At 37.8% G+C, this 23565-nt stretch overlaps 3 protein-coding genes across 7 annotated transcripts in view; all 3 read right to left on the bottom strand.

The window, feature by feature from the left end:
* Positions 1-1658, bottom strand: part of LOC109226840 (probable plastidic glucose transporter 3) — a 7290-nt gene extending 5632 nt beyond the window's left edge. The window contains exons 1-4 of one of the 3 annotated variants that reach the window (XM_019391726.1): positions 1523-1658; positions 855-1018; positions 222-333; positions 32-99 (exon numbers count right to left, since the gene is read on the bottom strand). In XM_019391726.1, coding sequence (XP_019247271.1) covers positions 32-99; positions 222-333; positions 855-954 — 280 coding nt within the window. In that variant the 5' untranslated portion in view covers positions 955-1018; positions 1523-1658. Of the gene's footprint in view, positions 1-31; positions 100-221; positions 334-854; positions 1019-1360; positions 1471-1522 lie in introns of those variants that run through there. The other 2 variants (XM_019391724.1, XM_019391725.1) reach the window with 2 other exon arrangements.
* On the bottom strand, positions 2855-23137 carry LOC109226838 (golgin candidate 5). Of its 3 annotated transcripts, none has more exons than XM_019391720.1 (20): positions 22939-23137; positions 22574-22776; positions 20997-22096; positions 20156-20227; positions 19087-19161; positions 17169-17283; positions 15095-15156; positions 14962-15009; positions 7713-7997; positions 7577-7636; positions 7400-7483; positions 7226-7291; positions 7056-7154; positions 6760-6978; positions 6009-6123; positions 5708-5934; positions 5398-5457; positions 5190-5303; positions 3257-3331; positions 2855-3175 (listed from the first exon to the last, which is right to left on the bottom strand). In XM_019391720.1, exons 2-20 carry the CDS (start codon positions 22722-22724, stop codon positions 3140-3142), a joined length of 3063 nt encoding a protein of 1020 aa, XP_019247265.1. In that variant the 5' UTR covers positions 22725-22776; positions 22939-23137; the 3' UTR covers positions 2855-3139. The 3 variants fall into 3 exon arrangements, with proteins under 3 accessions (XP_019247265.1, XP_019247266.1, XP_019247267.1); XM_019391721.1 differs by having other exon boundaries at positions 5708-5928; positions 22939-23135; XM_019391722.1 differs by lacking the exon at positions 2855-3175 and adding an exon at positions 3182-3220.
* LOC109226839 lies at positions 8098-14953 on the bottom strand. The gene has a single exon (XM_019391723.1). It carries the CDS (start codon positions 13772-13774, stop codon positions 11834-11836), a length of 1941 nt encoding a protein of 646 aa, XP_019247268.1. The 5' UTR covers positions 13775-14953; the 3' UTR covers positions 8098-11833.

The raw sequence follows: 23565 nt of genomic DNA, 5'->3' as shown, positions 1-23565 counted from the left end.
CGGGGTCTTTAAGGTAAATGGCATAGAGTACCTTCTGCCAAGCTGCTGCCGCTGAAGCCAAGGTCTAAAGACATGCTTTCTAGAGTGTCATTAACCACCCTGAATAAACCAAGCCAAAATCAATTGTGAAGGAAAAGGAAAAAAAAGTCAATAAGGCCATTTGACAAACTACATTGGTAGGATTTATGAAAAGAAACCAAAATTTTCAAATTTAGTCATACCCGAGATGGTAGCCAAACAAGAGAGATGAAATAATTGCGACCAATATATGCGGTAACGGGCGTCTCCATGAGGGGTTTCCGATTTCTTTCCAGACACCATTTTGCAGGCGACCTAAAAAATTCGTATGAGATCAGCCATATAAGCTCACACTTTAACACGGTACAATGTGAAGTAGTATCATACTAAAATATATCCTAGTATAATGTTAAGTCCTATGATTGTCTCTAAGCTGATGGTACACTAGAGGAGTATAATACTATTTTATTTAACCAAGTTGGCAACATTTTATTTCTCTATTTGAGCTCAAGAAAATCCAGAACCTGCCAGTAGCGTTTTCAGTATTTACTGAGCAGTTTTTCAACTGCTTTTTCAAATAGTTTTAATGCGTAAGAAAGCTCATAAAAATAGAAATGGCATGATTTTCATCAAGAGGAATAAGAAATAGATCTTGGCATGACCCAAAATTTAAAAAACACCCATCTCGTGTTCACCCCTTTAATCCCCAAATACTATAATAAGCTGCATTCAGAACGTACTGATTCTAAATCTAAGATCCGTCTTGTAGATTCGATTGAACACACAAATAATTTCATTTTCTTTTTTTAAAAGAAAAGAATGTAAGGGATACGTACCTAAATTTTGTTCACGGTCATCATAATCATCAGTGAAATGGTCATTAGAAGAAGCACGCTTGTAGATCGAATAAGCATCTGCAAGACGAACCCCTCTCATACTCTGTGATTGTGATCTATGGTGCCAATACTGTAAGAAGATTCCCAATCATATACAAGCCAACCTGCCCAGATCCATTCGCGTACAAAAATCATTAGTTATCAGCTGGCCAGCCACAACATCACTTCATAACCGACAATGTCTAATCTAAACGCAGCACAAATCTCAGATCTAATGTGTCCATATTTGAACCGATAATTCAATACTCTTATTATCAATCGAGAAAATTCTTATCCTTTAAATCATAAATAGGGAGAAAAAAAAAAGTACAATCTTCTACGTTTTCAGCTGTAACTAAAGCTGGCGTTGGTTGCCTAATTATCTACCATTACCATTTAAACGCACCTATAGATAGGAGTGAGTGAGTGAGTGTGTGTGTGTGTGTGTGTCAGTATTCGTTCTTTACCTCGTGAAACGTTTTGGAAGACTGGAAAAAAGAAGAAAATTTGCGAGAGCAGAAAGGTACAGTCAGATGAAAAGGAACAGAAAATGTAGCTAAAATGGAATCAATATTGGCATTGAAGTGTTAAGAAGGAATTAATTAAGGAAAAGTAAAAGGAAAACGTACGAATGCAAAAAAGGTAAAGGAGGAACCTTAGAAATGGAGTTAACAGTTGCGGTGCGAAAAAGGGAAGTGTGTCTGTCATATGCATATGCAATTGCGGCAGAGACCATGGAAGGAAAGCAGCAAACAGAGATGACGACACGAAGGAGGATCTACAACTCTACGAGAGCTCTCAGACCAACACGTGGTCCAATATTAGTTGCTCTTGATTATTTTTTTCTTATGTCTCGCCTATCATATTATGACACGTCATCGTTTTTGCATGTACTCTGTTTCAGGGACAGTGTGGTGATTGCTTCAAAGATAATTATAATTGATGGAGTATTGTTTTATTTAAGTTGAAATGAAAAAAAAAACCTATATTATTACACGTGAGTTAACTTGGAAAATAAATTACAAATACTTTTAAATGTCTACCCGAAAATAGTTTCTGTATCTTTTTTAAAATTAGGTAAAATCTACGTATATTCTACCTCAAACCCCACTTGTTAAACCATACTGGACATGTTGTTGTTGTTGTTTTAAATAAATTTCTTTTTCTGATAAAAAAGAAATCACGCAATTAAAAGTGATTTCTATATATTGTTTTTTTTTAATGTTGGTTTCCTTTTTATTGTTTTGGTATCTTTCTTACCTCTCGCGCTACCAGCTTTAATATGGTACTCTTGGATACTATTTCAAGTTCAGTTTCAGAAATTTGTCATATCTATTTTATTTTTTTTAATTAATACGGATCACATACCTAATGATTTTGACCCAAAAACATCGGTCAGTTCAAATTATTGATTTAGGAGATATATAACCAAACCATTCCAACTAAAAAGTTAGAAAATTTTACTTCCCAGGTAGTGGGAGTCCTTGTTTATTATTCTTTTTATTATCTCTTCCTTGAGTTCTTACTGTGACGCCGATATCAAAAGCTTAGCCTGAGACTTGATTGAAATTTATCCTTTCTTTTAGGACTGAAATCTTAAGTAATCGACATTACACAAAATCATAATCTCGTGCAAAAGTTACTAGTAAGATGGAAGTTGAGTATCCAACCAAAGATCATGCCACCTATTCGTGAAGTCACCATAAACGCTTATAGCGAAAGAATTCAGGCCGGAGTGTAACTTTCTGGACATAAAGTACGGGCAGATCGGATTTTGACCCGAAGTTCATTGGAAATTGAACCCGAGATCTCATGGTCTGTTCTTAGTACCTTACTAGACTCACATTACTAAGCCACTTTCACCAATGACAGAACCATCAATGCCAGAAACATCTGCTGCAGTCTGATTATGCAGAAGTGAATAGTTGGGACAGCACGAACAAAGAAAACTTGTGGCAGAATTAAACAACTATACTCAGTTCTATTAACAATTAATTGAACTTGGGAATTAATTGAGAACAGTTTGTAAAGCTTAAGCCCATACGCCACTTTTACAAAATTATGCTATACAACAATTCACTAAAGTTACAATAGCAAACCTGTAAAAGGTAGTTTCTCTATAGATTTATAATAAACTGGTGACAACAATTATCGCGTCCAAAATCAATGTGATATACCACATACACTGCAGCACCCTCCAGGATGCAACAGAAAAGAACAAGCCACGCATCAAGAGATCAGTTTTGTCAGGTAGCACCCAGTGATGAGCTAAGCACCTGAATCTGCAAGAATATATCAATGAAAACGTGGATTTAAAGCACCTGAATCTGCAAGATTGAACTAAATAATTGTGCACGCTATACCTTATTCACAAGCATATTTACTTGCTCTCTGTACATCTCCTTCATGTCAATGATATCAGCACGGAGTTCTTCCAACTATCACAAACAAGTACACGTACCGTGAATAGAAATCCAAAGAGCACTATGAGAAAAGATCAATACTTCACTGTGGACATAGATTATATTTCAAATGGACAATTGATCTATGAATAACAAAACAACAGTACTTGACAAGTTGCATCCCCGCGCACCTAATCTACCTTGGACAACTGCACGTGTCAGTAAAGCTAAATACTATAACAGCAAGAAAATAGGATCTGATAAATCTAACTAAAGTCAAGCCCATAATCTTTATCATACTTCCATTGTTTAAAGAATTTTCATCTAGTGTCAATGAAATGTTGGTTTGTACACGGGGGGCTCAGGTGAGTCAGAGGAGGATGACAATGCATCAACAATTGGAGAACGAGAGAAAAAGCAGAGATGCAAATGTGTCTACTTAGGTGAGCAGAGAAAGGAAATTAGAGAGTATATAGCACCTAGCTAAGTTGCTCGGACTCGGGTGCGCGTATCCGATACGGGGACGGATCCGAGTATCAGATTCGGCAAAATCTAAATTTTAAGATTCGGGGGTGCGGATCCGGATATGGATACGGTGCGGGATTCAGCTAATAAAAAATAGAGCTATAAAAATATTGTAAATTTTGAGAGATATTTTGTTAAAAACTTACATGAATATTGTAGAATTCAAATATTTCATTCTCCAAGATGGACATTATTCTTTCATTCTCCTAAATCTGTTTTATTTTTTATTTTGAGAAATCAAAATCTCAATTTTTCTCCCAAATTTGCCGATGGACTCCGGTCAAAGTTTCCGAAGTCAATTGACCGAATCCGGGACGGATCCCGCTCCCGCTCCCGTCCTCGTCTCGTATGGGGACGGGGACGGCACCAAAATCGAAGAGTCCACGCAACTTAGGCACCTAGAGAGCGTATGCGGTATATTTTCCAGGATAATAGAGTAAAAATGTAATCTATGGCAACAGAGACTAAAATAAAACTGTATTCAAAATAATGTTTTTTAACAGATACAAAAATTTCACAAAGATTGATGAAACTGAAAATGGAGGCTGACATCTAACTAGACTTTTTTTCGGTAGGTAGGTTGACATCAACTAGAATGAAGATACTCTAAAGGAAAGAAGTAATCCCGACGTGGCGAAACTTCCCCTAACAAAAAGTAAATAAACTCATGCTTACAATGCCAAATAAAGGAAATCAGGTAATGTTTGAATAGAGATCCAAAGCCAAACCATATAGGATGACACCTAAGTGTTTGCACACTAATATGCTTGAACAAACATGAATGACTTGTACAAAGTGATATTTTTCAATATAAATCCAAAAAGATGTTTTACAGAGAAGAATACTCATGCATGCAGAGAATAGAACAGAGCAAAGATACAGAAAAAGAGGAAAAATCCTACATCAACTGGGTCCGGATCTACCCAATAAGCCTCGAATGAGACCCAGAATGGAACCTCTAGTAGTGCAGATTTCAAAGGCAACAGTACAGGAATTATAATTTTGTTTCTTTGACCAGAAGTCACATTTTTTGGTGGCATTTGCACAGACCCTCCAAAAATAAAAGGAAAGTAACTAAAATTTGACCCAGAACTTTCAAAAAGAAAAAAAGGGAAATGATTCTTTCAAAAATGTTGAGAGGTGAATGTGCACAAATTTCTCATCCAAAATGTATCACTATGTTGAGCCGATTCATACAGTTTGTACAAGTGTGCATCACCTTACACTTTGCGAGATTTCAAGAAATATCTGTTTTAGAGCCTAATAGAAAAAAGAATGTTCCCTTTATAATGCCTAATTTGGGATCAGCAAGAAATATGCTTGTGGGAGGAAAAAAATCATGAACCGTAGAGAAGAAACTAGTTTGTACCTCCTCATCACGTTCACCCATCAATTCAAGAGCTGCCGAGTGTCTCCTTCTAAGTGCATCTAGCTCTGCCCGAATGCCAGGCAGCACGGAAGCTTCTGAACGAAGCTTTTCACACTAAACAAATACAACAAATTTCAAACAAAGAACATCACAAAGGGAAAACTCTTAGAAGAAAAGAGAAGTTATATATTCGGAGAAAAGAGTTGACCTCTGCAGTCATTTTAACCAACTCCTCGGCCAAGGAGTCGCGGATGGACTCCATAGATGCCTGGAAGAATCAGTCAGTTAGTACCAGAAGGAAGTCAAATGAAAACAAACTGGTTTGCAAGGAAAAATAACCTTGCATGAAAGTAAACCACAATAGTTTCAGCTCCTATGGTTCGTTGTTTCAAATAAATGCTACCAGTAAATAAGCTTAATAACACGGTGCAAAAAGGCCAACAAAAACATCAAAATTATAATATAAGTGCACATGATATGCGATTAAAAGGATCAGTAAGAGAGTCCATAGTCCATACAAGTCGAGACATATATGATGCAAGTTCCCCTTCCTTCTGACGAAGTGCAGCTTCGAAAGCACTTGATGTCATGCTCTTCATAAAGTATGGACTCACATTACCCTCCAATGCATTTCTACGGTCAGATAAATTGTCAGACGAGTCCAAAGATGCTTGTAGAAAATAGCTTTCCTCCATGCTACTCAAGCTGCTAGCACTTGAAAGTCTCCGCGTCAGACTTCCTGCAGCTAGGTGATTGTTAGACATCGGGAAACACAAACCTGTAAAGCTCCATATTGAAAAGTAGACTTTGTATTAATACCATTTTCAATCCCAGATTTCTGCTTCATTATTGGGCTTTGATCAGGTACAAAATTAGATGGAGTACGAGTTGCCCTTTCTTGATCCAAACGAGCAGCTTTCTCCCGCTCTAACTCCTGTAAAACATGGGGACAATTGACTCAAACATATTTCTCATTAACAAAAATAAACACCAAGAATAACTAGCATGAAATACCAGGTTGTTTCCAGGTATTAATCCAGTCTAAATAAATTCCACCAATAAATATGTGATAAAGGTTTAGCGATCACGGATTTCAGAATAGGAGATGCATAGTGTTAAATCATATAAAAAGTTATCACAACCTTCACCTGTAACTTCCAGTGTAGATTACTCTAAGTGATACCATTACCAAACTTGTGTCCTGTGCTTATATATTAAGAATGTTCATTCTCTCGTTATTTTGATGCTTTTGAAGACAATAGAACGGCGAAAAATTGTCATTACGCAAGTGGCAAAGCTCAGGTGATAGAGCATTTACTGCCACAGATTAGATAAATGCTAAATGCCATCAACCATTTAAGTAGGTCTCAGAACTTAAAAGAGAATAAACTTATCAAATGTCTAGCAGGTCAACCCATAGCTGGTACAAAAAAGAACAAGTAAACATATTCTTCGGTTGAAGCATCTTGATCATATTTATATTATGCCGCATGTAAAACCACAAGCATCATCGGTGCAAAAACGCATTGACACAGCTAATTAATTGGAAAGTAAAACATAATGTGGTTACCTGCCGCAGGAGTTCCTGGTGAGTTAATGCTTCTTGTAGTTCCTGCTTGTGTTTCCTTCTGACTTCTTTAATTTCTTCTTCAAGCTGATTCACACGACCTTCGTTAGTCTCAGCTTCCTCCTTTAGAGCAAGATATTCTTGCCTATTCTCCGCGGCCCTCTGTCTCTCTTTGTCAAGGGACCTTGTTAGCTGTGTCTGTTCAGCTCTTAGACAAGATATCTGCAATACTAAATTTGTAAGCAAATTCCTGGGAAGAAGCTCTATGGAAGCAGCATCATAGCAATAGGTAAAAGAACCTGAGCCTCAAGCACATTGATCCGAGACAGGGTTTGAGAAAGGCGTTCACTAATAGATCGCTCCTTCTCCTCTGCAGTTGCAGCTTTTGCCTCAGCTTCCTGCAGAATAAAATTAAGAATCCCTTCGAGTTTCAACTATAAATAACGTTTGTATATGTTTCTCTTAAAACCTGAAGACGTGAATTCAAGGTTCTCTCGACAGCAGCCCAAGCTTCAGTCTTTCTGGCGTTTGTTTCCTGTAATCAAAGAAGATGCATAGAAACATAGACATTAGAAAAGCGGTCCATATACCAATAGGTCCATGACCATTTATACAATATGAAAAATAACATCTCGGCAGCAACCTGCATGGCTTCTATCTGCCTGAGAAGAGGTCTGGTAGATTCAGGAACTTGTGTTATCAACTCCTCACATCTACGCTCACTGGCCTAAACATAGAAGAACAAATATACGTAAAGCAAACATAATTAAGCAGTAAAGCAGAAAATTTTGCAAAACAAAAAAGTAGAATGCAGTTATACTTGGTATCTTTTCTGGAGATCCTCAATGTCTCTGCGCAACATATCTTCCCTAAAAACTGCCTGCAGGTGAAGAAAATATTAGGTACTGGGAATTAGATGGACAAACCCCGATAGGACACTATTCAAGAATATAAACCTGCTGCTCCGTTCTGCTTAGTGTTTGCCTTAATTCTTCAAGTGCCTGAACAAGCATGGCTTCACGGTCTTCAGCCTCTCTTAGGCGACCCTCTAGTTGAGTTCTGGCTTCATTGTTAGCCCGTGCCTCAGCTAAAGCTTCAGCTTCTCTTGCGGCATTTAGCGCATTAGTATAGTAATCTTTTTGCGTTGCCAGCTCTGCTTGATGTTTTTCTACTGTTTCATGAAGCAACTTTTCCGTTGCTGCCTTATCTCTCTTTATACTCTCTACTTTATTCTCTTCAACCTAGGAAAGGCATAAGCATGTAACTTGAAATCACAACTTCTACCATAATCCCACGTAAAGTAAAATGATAAACGTAAAGCAATCAACCCACAACTAACACTTTTTTTTGAGATGATAACAGTTTGCTATATTCAAAAGCACAAAGGCTGTGCATGCCATAATTACATAGGGTATAACCAAAAATATACATCAATTTATCTATCTTCTTACAAAGACCCAAGGACATCTATTATAGCTTCTGAGTCCTCTATGTATTCAAGTTTACACCAAAAATGAAAAAGCATTAAGCAATTCATTTTAATCTTCTGAATTGAGTTAGCATTGTCTTCAAAACATCTTGAATTCCTCTCATTCCAAAGCGTCCACCATATGCATGCAGGAATCATACCCCATCTCTTCTTGTCACTTACAGATCTTCTCCCCTTGTTCCAACATGACAACATTTCCATGGTGCTGTTGGGCATGACCCATTGAATCCCTGTGAGTGCTATAAATATGTTCCAAACCTGAACCGTCACCGAACAGTGCAGAAAAAGGTGACTGTTGGTTTCCTCCTCCCTTCCGCATAGGTGACATCTAGAGCACAAAGATATTCCTCTTCTCCTCAAATTATCATGTGTTAAACAAGCGTTTCTAGCAACCAACCAAACAAAACAAGCCACTTTGTAGGGTATTCTTACTTTCCATATGTGTTTCCAGGGCCAAAGATCAATCATAATATTAGTTTGATTAAGCATATGGTAGGAAGACTTGACTGAGAACCTTCCTGAGCTGTGCCCCAACCACCACACCTTGTCTACGTCCTGATTGACCCCAGTGAATTGATTGAGTTCGTTGTAAAAATCTGTCATTCTATTGATTTCCCAATCATTTAAGAGTCTTCTATAAGTGAGATTCCACCCTTGAGCTGACCAAACCTCGTTCACAGTGGCCTTCTGCTGCTGATTAATTGAGAAAATGTCTGGGTACATTGTCTTAAGAGGCTCCTGTCCCAACCAATAGTCTTCCCAAAAAGAAATGTTCTGTCCACTACCCACTTTATAGCTGATTTTGTTGCTGAAGATTTGCCAAAGATTTCTGATTGTCTTCCGGACGCTAACCCCATAGGTAGTGTTTACTATCTTTGTTTTCCAGGGCCCTGCCTCTCCATACTTGTCTTTAATAACCATCCTCCATAATGATTGTTCTTCTGTTGTGAATCTCCACAGCCATTTCATGAGTAAGCTTTGGTTTTGTTTCCTCAAATTTTTTATTCTCATGCCTCCTTGCCTCTTGCTAAGTGTGACTGTCTTCCACTTAACTAAATGAAACACTCTTCTTTCTTTGTTGCCTTGCCATAGAAATTTTCTCCTTAAAGCATCCATTCTCCTTTCAACTTTTGGAGGGATAGGGAACAAAGACATCATATAAGTAGGAAGGGCATCCAGTACACTATTGATAAGTACTAACCTGCCTCCTAAAGAGAGATATTGACTTTTCTACCTTGCTAGTTTCTTTTCGCATTTCTCCAAGACCCCATTCCATATATCAATGGATCTACACTTAGCCCCCAAAGGCATACCAAGATAAATAGTTGGAAAAACACCAATTTCACCACCAAGAATCCCCGCGAGTTGCTGAATCTGCCGAGGTTCATTAACCGAGAAAATTAGGCTTTTTCCCCCAGTTAATATGAAGCCCTGATATGCCTTCAAAGATTGTAAGAATAACTCTCAGCATCCTTATCTGATCTATCTCAGCATCACAAAGAATAATGGCATCATCTGCGTAGAGGAGATGTGATATCTCCAGACTTGCACCTTGTCTGTTGTTTAGCCTGAAACCCCTGATCCAATTATTCTGTTGCGCTGTGTGGAGCATGTTGTTCAATCCCTCCATAGCTATAATGAACAAAAAAGGGGACAAGGGATCCCCTTGCCTCAATCCCCTGTGTGAGGGAAAGAAACCTTCAGGCGAGCCGTTAACCAACACTGAAAATCTGGCAGTGCTAATACAAAATCTGATCCAATTGGTCCATTTTGTACCAAAACCCATCTGTCTCAGCATGTTTATTAAGAAGTCCCAATTAACGTGGTCAAAAGCTTTTTCTATATCTAACTTGCACAAGATTCCTGGCTTCTTCTCCTTCAATCTAGAGTCAATACATTCATTGGCAATAAGAGCAGCATCCATGATTTGCCTTCCTTTAATAAAAGTCATTTGGTGTTTGCCAATCAGCTTAGAGATCACTACTTTAAGTCTTTCTGCCAAAAGTTTAGAGATAATTTTCTACACACTACCTATCAGACTGATAGGCCTGTAATCCTTTAATTCTTTTGCCCCATTTTTCTTTGGAATCAAAGCAATGTAGCTGGCATTTAGGCTCTTTTCAAAGAACTCCTGGCTGTGAAAATTCTGAATAGCTTGCAATATGTCTCCTTTAATGATATCCCAACAATTGGAATAGAAACCCATAGTAAAACCATCAGGACCTGGGCTTTTATCAATAGCACAGAGTTTGAGGCAGTCATGCACCTCTTAATCCCCAAAAGATCTTTGAAGCCATTCTTTTTCTTCATTAGTGATTGCAGGACCGTCCACCATGTTAAAGTTTGGTCTCCAGAATTCAGACTCCATAAAAAGATGCTGATAAAACCTTACTATCTCTTCTTTAATAGCAGCAGGCTCTTCTAGTGTTACACCATTAACCACTAGTTGATCTATGTTGTTGTACCTCTTATGTGCATTTGCTGTCCTCTGAAAGAATTTAGTATTTTTATCTCCCTCTTTCAACCACAAGGCCCTAGACCTTTGCCTCCAAGCAATCTCCTCATTTTTTGCCACCTCTTCAAATTCCATGAACAAGTTGGCTTTCAATAAAACTTCCTCTTCATTCAAGTTTCTCTGCTCCTGAATTGTATCCAACTCTGAAATCTGATTAAGGATATTGATCTTGATGGACTCCAAATTTCCATGCTTTGATAGATTCCACTCCTTTAACTTCCCTTTTAAAGCTTTGAGTTTGCTTGCCAGGATATAGTCTGGTCTGCCTGCAAACACAAATGAGTCCCACCAAATCTTCACTTGTTCATTGAACCCCTCTACTCCTAACCACCAGTTTTCAAATTTGAAGTAGGATTTGTTGTAGTCCAAATCCCCACATTGTAATGCTAGAGGAAAATGATCTGAGGCTACTCTCTGTTGGGTAGACTGTTTGATACTCCTAAATTCCTCGTTCCAATGTGTTGAGACGAGGAATCTATCAATTCTGGAAGAAGAGTCCTGAGACCCTCCCCAATTCCTTGTATATAAGCCTCCATTTAAAGGAAGATCTACAAGCTCCATGTCATTTATGAAATCAGAAAAATCAATCATATCTCTTGTTAGGGCGGTACAATTCTTCTGTTCTGAGATAAACCTGGGCGTGTTGAAGTCACCACATACCACCCAAAGATCTCCACAGAGACCCCTGGCAGCCCCAATTTCTTCCCACATTCCTTGTTTTTCTCTTCTACTATTTGGACCATATACCCCTGTTAGATACCAGGAAAAGTCCTGGGCAGTGGCCATGAATTTGCAAGTCAAGGAGTGTACTCCTGTACATGTAACTTCACCCTTCCAAATTCTACTATCCCACATCATTAATATCCCCCCTCTGGTCTCACTAGCTTGCAGACATTCATATTTCACCCATCTATTTGCCCATAGTTGCTTTACATACTCATCTATATCCCCTTCTACTTTGGTTTCTTGAAGACAGTAAATATCAGCTCTACACTTGTGTATTAAACTCATTAAAGTGCTCCTCTTCCTCCTTCTATTTATCCCCCTAACATTCCATGAGATTATGTTTATCTTCATGGATCAACAATTGACTGGAATTTCCCCCGGCTTTTGTCCCCTAAGCTTTTGAACTTGACATCAAAATTAACTAAACCTTTGAGTTCCTGAGTACCTTTCCATCTTGGAGTTGAAGGTGTTGTTGTGATTGGTTCTGCTCTGTGAATCTTTCTCTGGCTATCGATTTTGATAAAGAGAGCAAGGGCCTCTTTTTCGCATCCCTGAAAATCTACTCCAAATTTGTTGCTCAGGCGAATTATATTGCTGTGCACCCACAACGTTGCATCCATCTCTTCGTCAACAGGTTGAACATCGATTGGTTCTGCATTCTCTAACACCCATGGTTGCTCTTCAGAAACTTCAATTATCTGCATATTAGATGATTGTTGTCCTCTTTGTTGGTTGTGAATTCCTTCTGTATTGTTCTGTTCCAGCATAATCACTCCTTCGTTTTGTTCTGCTCCATTCTCTAGGCAATTGAGAAAGGCCACCTGTTTAGGAGAGTTTTCGATAGCTTTAAAGCTAGAAATACTCGAACCTTCTGATGTGGATTGACTGTAATTGACTTCTAATTCCAGGAGCATTGGATCAAGGTCTTTTAAAATAGCTGGTGACTCTTGGGCTCTATTTAAAAGCAAAGGATCTGTTGGCCCATAACAGTTAATGGGCCTATAACCCAAATCCTTATTAATAACAACTATTGGGACCAAGGCAGCCTGTTTGTCCCTAGCACGTGCCTCCTCACGTGTCAACAGATTTGAATTGATTACTCCTATCGATGTACCCACGTGCTCAATCGTATTCTGCGGAAGAGAAGTCCCATCACCTTCCTCACAGGTCTGGTTCTCCTCGGCTAGGTCAAAAGAATCACTGCCAGAGAGATTTCCGGCCTCCACCCTCGCCGGAATTTCACACCATATAGGGATGGTGTAAATAAAACCATCACTTTCAACTTCCACTTCTTTCGGTACATTGGTACCATCTCCCTTCACTTTAATTCTGGCCCAGCGCAAGTGATTCTTCAGACTAGTTTCTTCTTCTGTTTCAATCCATCCCCCGCAAAAATTACCGATTTCGCTAAAGACCTTTTGGGACCATAAATTCAGAGGAAGCCCTAAAAGTCGGATCCAGACCCAGTTCCTTTCTGCATTTTTTGGCCAGCAGCCAACTGTGGGAGACCACCAATCAAGTATCAGCTTTACCTTTTTCCATCTCCATTCCCCTGTCAGCACATGTTCAGCAGCTTTTCTTGTCGGCATTTCAAACAAGAAGAATGAGTCATTCATCTCATAAACATTTACTCCATGAGCAGATTTCCAAACTGAAGCGACCCATCTCCGGACATCGTTGAGTGTTGGTATTTCCTTCAAAGAATCGGGAAATTTTCCAACAATACATCTTCCTAGAAGATCATTATCTGAAGCCTTATGGCTGCCAGACATAATAATTCTGGAATTTTGAGTCTTGATCGGCGAAGGTTTGGTCTCTGTTGTCGTCCATTTGTTGGCCCTGAGTTGTTCAGCATAAGAGGAGGCAATGACTGGGTTGAAGGCTTTTTCTTCCGCTATGATTGCATCATTAATGAATCTATCCATCTTTAATGCTATCTTCCCCCATCCTTCTTTAAATGTACCTTCTGGAATTATTGTAACTGATCTGCTGTCCCCTTGTATAGCAATAATGCTGATATATCTGCCGTATTTATTATACTTCAATGTGCCATAAAACTGAGAGAAGAACTCATTTGTTTTCCAACGTAAGACGGACATAGTCTGAACCTTAGATGCCATTTTAAGAACATAGACAATCCACTTCATGATTTTATGACTGAAACTTAATCTCCGAAACATGTTCCTGCTGCGTTCCCCCCAGTCATACCAGATTTCAGATCTTGAATAGGTTCTAGCGATCTCATAAGATTTAAAACCTGAGTTAAAATAAATCTTTTCTTCCCCCATGTTGAATTTACACCCAGTTTCTGAGCAATCACCGCTGAATGATTAAGGAGAAACTAAGTTCCTTGCCAGAGAATTGCCGGAGAAGTGGTTGTTTAGCTTTCAGAAGAGAGAGAAAGCTACCTCCGTAATCGTGCCTGGGAGCATTTCTTGGAATGTTTTTTCTGTTGGGTAGAGAGGCAAAATTTTATGGAATCTTCTTTTTAGAAGAAATTTCAATAATTGGGTGATTGGAAATGGGAGCTGCTTACCCACAACTAACACTTGTTGGTGACGATTTTAAAAACTGTCCCGGAACAGCTCTAAGGTTCAGTTAACAACTCAAGAACAGAGGGAACATTGAAGTAAAAGTACGAAAAAAATCAAATTTCACTATGGGTGTTTTGTTCTTCAGCCGTGGAGAGACTTTTGAATTGCGAGGTACCAAGAAACGTCCTGAAATACTCTTTAAAATGCTCAATGCACACTTGCAAGATTCTACTCAAGGGGTTAGCAAAAGGCAACTTCTAAGTCACGTGTTCCGGAAACTGTCATTTTCTGAAAAATATCTTCCGGAAAAATGTTTCCGGGTGTTTGGTTGGTGAGTAGAAAATATTTTCCGATTTTTTTATCAAATAGTTAATAATAATGTTAGCAAATTGGATAGCGTGTTGATGAAACTTTTAAGTATAAAGATTTATAATAATGTCCAACGTGTTAGTCGAGCAGCTATCTGAAGTAATAAGTTGGGATAATTGTGAAGGAAAACGACTTCCACCCATATGTAAGGTAAGACATTTTCTCTTCCACCTAGTGGAAAATATTTTATCCAAAAAGTGACCTATTTTGCGGATAACTTTCTCCAAAAAATATATTCCTTCATACCAAACATATCTTGAACACTTCCCACTTTTTTAGATGAAGTTCCGCTGCAGCTAGTGTTAGTTTTAGAAAATTTTCTACCCTCCAATAATTATAATAAGGCACGTTAAAACAAAAAACTCTATTTAGCTGAAAACTCAGAAAAAACATTTTGTGAAAATGAAAGCAAGGAATTCTACATTTGAACATAAAAAGAACACATAACCACAATAGGAGAGAGCTGAAAGTAATGAGTAATCCAGACACCTTTTGTTATTTAACAATGAAAAATTCAGACACTCCTCACAATATCTATAATGAGGTCACTACATCAAATAAAAATGACTGACCTCAAGCTTGGTAAGTAATCCTTTCTTCTCTTCTTCAAGCTCTCTGATCTAACTTTCAAAACAAATGGAAGGTTTGTTAAAACTTACAAATAAGCTTTCTGAGATGGAATAATGAGTATGCCTGATTCCACACCTGTGCCCTTAATTTTCTCATTTGAGCTTCTTGGGCAGCTTGCTTTTTAGAAAGCTGCTCACCTGGAAGAAAAAATAAGTTTTAGACATTTGAAAATTTGAAATGGCATAAGGAGAGTCCAAAATATTATAGGGCTTATACAAACTTTAAAGGAATGAAGAAATTTCTCCAAATAATCTGATATACGTGTCAACCAGGTAAAAGATTAAACTGTGTCAGCAGGAGACTCTAGACAAACATACCAATCAAAAAAAAAAAAAAAAAAGGAGACTCTAGCCAAAGGTTCAGCAACAGATAAAGTTCCTCACAAAAGGCTGGATATGATGTAACTTACAGCATGCACAAACTTCAGACTTCTTCCAAGGAACGCATTTTTAAGACATGAGTACCTATCAGATTCTCCAATTACACCCAAACAGCCTATTCGACCAATCTTGAATTTCAATTTTCTCTAATGAAATTAAAATTCGAGAAGAGATAGAATCCTAGTGAGCCTAAACACACCCTGTAATTTGAAAAGCTTTATAATGCTTGGTGCAGTTGTAGGTGTAAATTTTGAGACCCGTTTATGGTCCGTGTCCTAAAATGATCACTGCCCATTGCTGATCAGATTCTGGACTCATAATGTATGTCTGAACCCAATTTGCTAATGTAGCACAGTTGACTACTTACTCTATCAGTCATTTCCAACCCCCACAAACATCTAACTATCAAGCTACTTCCAGACATCTAATCAATGTACCATAGCTACCATCTAAGTAGCATTGATACAGATACAAGTTTCATGTAAGATACAAGTATGACATGAAGACATGGAATTTATCTTTAAAATACATATATTTGTATCTTTCATAAAACCTGTAAGTGGAACAATTATTGCGCTATTATAACTACTCCTCAATCCCAAGCTAGATGTAGTTGGCTATATGAATCCTCGCTATCCATTTGAGCCCGTTTCTTTCAAATATTCAATAATTTAGGTTCCCGAGCACTAAAAGCCCCTCTACTAAAACATACAAACTTCTAAAAAGATTATTGAACGCAGAACCTAACATAATATGACCAACATGACTAACCCTTAACCCCAGCTAGTTGGTATCACCTGTATGGATCTTTTTCTTTCTATTGGGTTTTATTTTTCTGGAAGTCTGCATAAGTTCCAAGATATTGTACGTCTTTTGAAATAACTTAATTCCATGTAATTTAGGTCTAACACGTCTCTTTTTTAACACCTTCAATTGTCATGGTTACACACCTTTGACCGGTGTATCTGAAGGTCTAATCTTGACCTAGTGGCCTATCCTCTCCAAGTAACCTTAATCTAGTTCACTAGAGTGCCTAAGGTGGCCCGTTGTCCTCTGTTCTTTTAAGATGCCACCGACATACAAGCCTAATAAACAAAACAGAAAAGCAAGAAGCATCTATAGATCATAACTTTCAGAAAGAAACGTAAAAACACATAATGAACTGTCATAGATTCAACTCGGGAACTGTTAAACTTCATCATCAGACATCATAATATAATTCAAACCATTCAAATACCAACGAAACTATCAAGCTCAATTACAAAATGTAACTGTGCAAATTGAGCTCAAGATTATGTGAAATGAAAATTTCTCAATCCTAACTCCTAACACACTGCATCAACTTCTTACAGCATCACCATCGAGCCTTCTTTCTGTTTCAAATTTTTGTTTTGACACTACCTACATATTAGCAACAAGCACGATCCACACATATGTTTTTTGATACGGTAAATGATTATATAAATGATGGGAAAATCCCGTATACAAGCCGTATACCAAAAAAGTAGAGTTCCTACACCAAAATATGGTTCTCCACAAAAGATTTACAGTATATACGACACACACTCTAGCATAAGTATGGTATCGAAGATTCATAGTCTATATAAAATCTAAGACACCACCTAAAATTAATGTAAGTTTACCTTGTTCCTAACTGTACAATTGTCCTATATGCCACATATAGTAGGAAAGCTTCATGCGAAACAAAGGCCAAATGATGGTATAATGCATTAAAACCACTTGTTAGAGACAGATTGAGTTTATCATACCTTCAGCCATTACTTGAGTAATTATCTCATCCTTCTCTTTGAGAAGAGCTGCAGCATCACTTTTCTTATTCTGTTCCCTGCGAAGTGTATCCCTCTCCCGGGTTAGAGCATAAACCTGAAATAAATGAATGTCAAAATTTTCATTAGTAACACTTTTTTTAAATGGAAAGTAGTAGCACATTTAAAAACAACATAACGAGACATCGCATGTTCGCCTTTTAATAGCAAACAGTAATGCTAAGACACATTCCACAGGAAATATGATCTTAAGTAAAGGAGAAGTAGACGGTTGCATCCTTGCAAACTCGACAGCTCAAAATTTTTCTTCTTTTCCTTCATTTAGAAGTTCCCGCCAGCGCCTCTAATGTCTCTGATTATTTGATCACCTGGCTATAATATGAATGTACTGCCACATGTGAAGCATTAACAACATTTCCTTCTAAAATATACGGAGTTTTGTAAGCTTTATACAGTAAAATTATAAAAGATATCTCTGACCAAAGAGGGAAAAGGCCGAGAAATATTTCAGGCTCGGCATGGATTTAAAAAAACATAAAAGAAAATATCTTCTAAATGAAGGAAAAGAGGAAAAATCTAAAAAGAAGCAAATTTGTCCTCAAATACTACATTAAGTTTATAAGGACATCCGGAGGAGTTTATTACGATCTTGCACTACCCCACCTATTGTCTTAAGGGTTTGAATTAAATGTTCAGATTCTATCACATGGTATTAAAAATCAAAACCTTAGCATGCATGTGCGTGAGCCCAAAAATCAGGTTACACATGTGGAAGTGTGCGTTGAAGTCTCACATCGGGTAAATAAGGCATCTAAAGGGTTTATAAAGGTCTCGTGCTACTCCACCCATAAATTATCTTATTTTCTTCATTTTTTTTCAAATACTTTGACTTCCCATTATTTTAGAACTTTCTAATATAATTTTTTTTTGAAAGCCGAGAAATCCCCAAAAGCCAGCTAGCACGCAATTGGAACTTAGGTGGATTATCCCCCTCCCCCCACCTTCTCCACTCAAGTACTAGACTTTTGTCTGCGGCAGGGTACAACTTATGAAGTGTGTCTAATCCGCACATCACGTGTTGCACTCGTACCACTAGAACAAAGCCCAGGGCCTTTGAAGTAATATTTTGATCAGTAATAAAACATTGTGATATGCCTATTAACACTTTCGTATTAAAGAAACAAATAACAATGATGCCCTCAAACGTGACATAGAAAAAGATTAAAATTAAAGGTAAGAGGATTTGCTTTAGAAAAATTAACCGGGGAACTGTAATTCTAGAAAGTACATATGAGGTTTCAGCAGTAAATATATATATATATATATATTAGGAAAGGATGTAAAATTTCTTCAAAATTATTAATTAACTTAGAAAGCTTGGAAATTTGCCAGCCAACAAAACCTTTCTCTTCATTCTCCAAATATCATGTCTGTGCAGCATAAAAGAAGCTGCTTCTACTTTTAATTTCTTTCATTTTTAAAATAACAAGCAATTCATATATTTAGTAAATATAGTCTTACTAATTAGCATGAACGGGGTTCGACCCATTAGAGGCACAATTTTCTTCACTTATTCACCTATCAGCAAGACATTCCTGCATTGTTAGAGTCTACTAGAACCATTTAAAAGCTAAAAAACTAAGGACCACACAAACAATATACAGAATCTCCGAGCATAAAATATGAAGAAGTTAAAGGCATAAAAGATGAAGCAGAGCAATTCAGTGATGCCTAAATGAAGCAGCAAAACTAAGCAACAACGTGTAAGCTCTATCAAACTGTCTTTCAAGAAATTCATATTACTGTTGCAATGAGGAACAGCTGATGATTAAGTCATAATGCAAGTACATACTACAGCAGTGGAAGTTCAAGCTGAAACATCCTTTGAACACATACATACCTTTCTCTCAAGAGCAGACACTTTTTGATGGTACTCTTCTCGCAAAGATTCAACTTCTGCATCATTGGACTTCCTCTGTATAAAATTAGGGTGAGTAAGCAGAGAAAGATATAAGTAGAAGGGAGTTTTGAGGGCTGAAAGATGAACCTAAAGTCAACATAAGAGGAAAGCTGCAGAATGGGGAACTAGAAATTTTTAAAACTGCATTGGAACTCATCAGTTTAAATAAGCACCCAAGGGTGTACCCCAGTGGTCAATCAAGTGGAAGGTAGCAAGTACCCTATGGAATTAGTTGAGGTGAGCGCAAGCTAGCCCGGACACCACGGTTATCAAAAAAAATACTGGTTAAAGTTTGGATCAATTATACCCATTTATTCATTACAAAATACATGGATATTGGCGCGCTGTATGCTAATTCCCAGCAGCAATTACAGACCCAATCGCACAAATGATATTAATACTAAAGGAAAGATAAAATGAACGACAGAAGAATTGCTTGCAAGGATGATTGTCACCCAAATTATTCTGTACCTAAATTGATATACGAAACAAGCAGTGAGAGAATGAAAGAACATATTAAGTACAAGTCATCTGACAAACAGAAGAGAAGATACGATTTGTCTAATAGAACATGCAACGTGTATTGATGTCAAAGTCACCAATGATGTAACACTATGCCACAGCTATAATTCTTCCAGCCCTCCACACATCTAGTCCAGAGAAGTCCGATCATATTGACGATATTTATAAAAAGTGCTTAACAAGTTAGCTGGTAATTAAGATGACTTAACCAGTTAAGCAGAGAGCTTACACAATACTGGCCCACATGTGAGATTTACCTCCAGAAGAAAAAATGCAAGCAAGGGGCCAAAGTGAAAGAAATATCATTAAATAACAAGCAGAAAAATAAAACTAGAAAAATCATAGAATAAAAAATTTTTAAAAAAATGAAAAGGAAGATCCATCCTGAAACTATAGTATGTCTTTGACTCGTGCCATTTGCAAAAATTGTATACAGCAACAAATGAGTTATAGCCTCGAAAGGAACTTTAAAGTGATGGGAACTTACTCTCAGATCCTCAATAGCAGACTTCAGTTGCTCGTTCTCATTCATCAACTTCGCGATTTCATCAGCTTTCGCCTAAGGAAAAACAGTAATATGTCATCTCATTGAATGTTCATATTTATAAACAAGAACTGAAATTCAGAACTAGCACACCAAGTGAATTCTTTTTTCAAGTATGCTGCATAACAGTAAGTTTGGATAATGAGAAGTTAAGCACATAAAGGGAAAATTAGTCCCAATCTCCGAAACCTTATAGTATTTATTTATTGGCTTTGGAATAATCTTCCTGCATAATAAGAAAGGGCTAAATGCAACACATTTTTAGCTTCCCTCTAAGTCTCGTCTTTAGGCGTGTACCAACATCCCGTGCCAGTGGATGTTGCAACTTTCAAAGGATCCACAGACTCAAACAACGGGAAATATCCATGCTTTCAGACATTTGGGACCTCAAGATGGGAAACTATGTTATAAAAGACAAGTGCAAGAAAATGTCAAATGGAATGAGTCAATGACGCAGACAGAAGATTCAAATCAAGACTTTTTTAACTGAAGCTGGCTTTAGTTAAAATTCAACTCACTGAAGCAACTTTTATCGATGACCTCACAAGTTGGGAGGATGATTGAAAACAAATGGGATTGAGCTAATCTTTAGATAACACAATGAGAATTATTGGACACTCCTATTTCAGGTACAGACACCAAAAAAGTTCATATTCTCAAGTAATATCGAAAGATTCAGAACCTTGACATTTCCCTGTTTTATTCAGCATGTTATCCTGCGTTACTGCTGATGCTGAGGATCACCAGGTGCATAAATTTCTGTTAAAAGAGGATAAGGACATACCTGTGCTTGTCTAGCAGCTCCTTGTAATGCAGTTTCCATCATTTTCATTTCCTTCTTCAGCTTCTCCAGTTCAACCACTGTGTCTGTAACATCTGAAGAGTTGCTTCCTGAGCTCAACCGTTGTTCTTTCACGTCAGTCTCATGATCATTTCCTCGCTGGGTAGCCCCAACAGGTCTACTAACTGACTCATTTTCATGCATAACTGATTCAGATACCCTCTTCCAACCTTCATCTGTGTGCTGGTCACCAAGAAAGCTCCTGTTAGAATGCTCTTCAACACTGCCATCTTCACTGGCAGTTACAGAATCGGAAACAGAAGGTCTTCCACTTTCTGCTCGGTCACTTGACGCATCCTGTGATTGAACTGGAGGAGACTCCTCAGTGACTTCTTTCTTCTCTTCCCTGTCTGCTCGGTCACTTGATGCATCCTGAGATTGAACTAGAGGAGATTCATCAGTGACTTCTTTCTTCTGTTCCCTGTCATCGTCGGTATTTTCCTGTGAATCAACAAGCAGCGGGATACCAACTTGAGTTTGAGATAAAGCATTTGATGTCTGGGAGGCAACCAACTCCAGATTTTCAGATGATTCTTCCTCTGGAATATTCTTTTGGGGGATTTCTGGAGATTTTTCCTGAGCATGATCTAAATTGACTTCCGACGCTTCAGCCACTGAATCAATTTCAGCTTTTCTTTCATCTGGTCCGATATCACTTCTTTGCTCTTCCCTCTCAACCTTTGTTTCCATAGTAGAGTCTAGTTTGACATCAGCAGCTCTTGCTTCCTCGTTTTCTTCTTCAGCAGAAATCTTTTGGTTTGGTTTCCCATCAACATTTTGTGCTTCTTCATTCGCTTCTTCAGCAGATTTAGTTTGCTCAATTACGTCCCTTGTTTCTTCTTTTGGTTCTTTAGGAACTACATCATGTTGAACTGTAGATTCAGCTGAATCTTCAACTACCTCCTCAGCGGGCAAGGCGGGCTTTGATGACTCAGCTTTTTCTATAGATTCTACAGCAGTCTCCCCACCTTTTTGTCCCATAAAAGCCATGACAGGATCAAACAAGGCCTTCCTATCCGTACTGGAAGGCCATAATCCTGAAGCTGCATGCAATCACAAGAAGAAAAGGGAACATTGAAATAAATCAGTCAGCCCTGAAATTTGACTATTCCTAAGAAATGCAGCAATATAATATACTTAAGTAGGCTTAACTGAATGCATGGAATATGCTATAGAGGCTATCAGTACTATGCAATTCTTGGCAGAATCAATGATCTGTTTGGAATTACACTTACATTAGGATCGGGTGTTTGCGAACTCTCTTTCTAGTCTGGTTAAGGGACTTTAAATTAGTACAGTGATAAGTGTGAGAGTTAAAGAAACTCTAGCTTCAAAAGAGTCCTAATTTTCCTGAATATAGTGGAATAGATATACATCTATATAGCTGAACCCAACCATGTCTAGGATTAGGTATAGGTTACTGATAGGTATGATATATTTGGGAAGTTTAGACCAACATAAGCGTATTTTGAGAAAATGATAAAAAGTAAAATAATCATATAACTTTGGAAAAGAGATACCTTCAGTGCTAGTAGATTCATCAGATTTCTCCTCGAGACCAAGAGCCGTGTCGAAATTCTTTTCGATGTTTTTGACACTCTCGCTGAGCTTATTGACGGCACCGGCAAGATCCAAGTTCGCCAAATCAAGTTTCCCACTAAACCACGCCATTTTCTTTTCACACTCGATCCGAAGCTCAAATTATATGGCAACCTCCTTCATCCTATCAAATTAAATCACACATTGTCAAAATTCTAGGAATCAAATAGAACGTCTATAAACAAAACTACCGATTCAGATCCCATCATTCAATAATTGCCGATTCGGATAGTTGCAACGAATCAAGGGACGTAATAGTATTGAGAATTTTTTATTAAGATTGGACCTTGTGAAAATGAATAGATTGAAGAAGCTGGATTTGAAGAAACCTCCTTAGGGAAGTGGAGATAGAATAAAGATTTGGGCAGGGGCGTAAAAGAAAATCGATCTGGGAACTTTGAACTTCAGCGTCGACCGTCACCCTTTTTTTCTTTTTTCTTTTCTGCTTTTAAACGTTAACGGCGTACAAATTGGAAGTCCCTGTATTTTTATTTTTTTTCGCTCCAATAGGCTTACTGGAGTATATCATATATATGATATCTTCACCGTTAAATTATTTCGGAAATTCTTGTATTCGTATAAAGTCTTCTTTTTAATTTCTTTTATAATGATTTTATCAATGATGTCTTATAGCCTGTTTCGCCAAGTTTCTTTTTGGCCAAAAGTGCTTTTTTTGGTCAAAAGCACTTTTGGCCAAAAATTGAGGTGTTTGGCCAAGCTTTTAGAAGGAAAAATGTGCTTTCGAGGAGAAGCAGAAGCAGTTTTGGAGTAGCAGAAAAAAGTAGCTTCATTCCAAAAGCACTTTTGAGAAAAATACACTTAGAAACAGTTTTTTAAAGTTTGGCCAAACACTAATTGCTGCTCAGAAGTGCTTTTCAAACTAATTAGCCAAACACAAACTGCTTCTCACCAA

This window comes from Nicotiana attenuata, chromosome 6 (genome assembly GCF_001879085.1).
Source record: "Nicotiana attenuata strain UT chromosome 6, NIATTr2, whole genome shotgun sequence".
NCBI classification, from domain to species: Eukaryota; Viridiplantae; Streptophyta; class Magnoliopsida; order Solanales; family Solanaceae; genus Nicotiana; species Nicotiana attenuata.
This window is presented reverse-complemented; position numbering and strand designations above follow the sequence as displayed.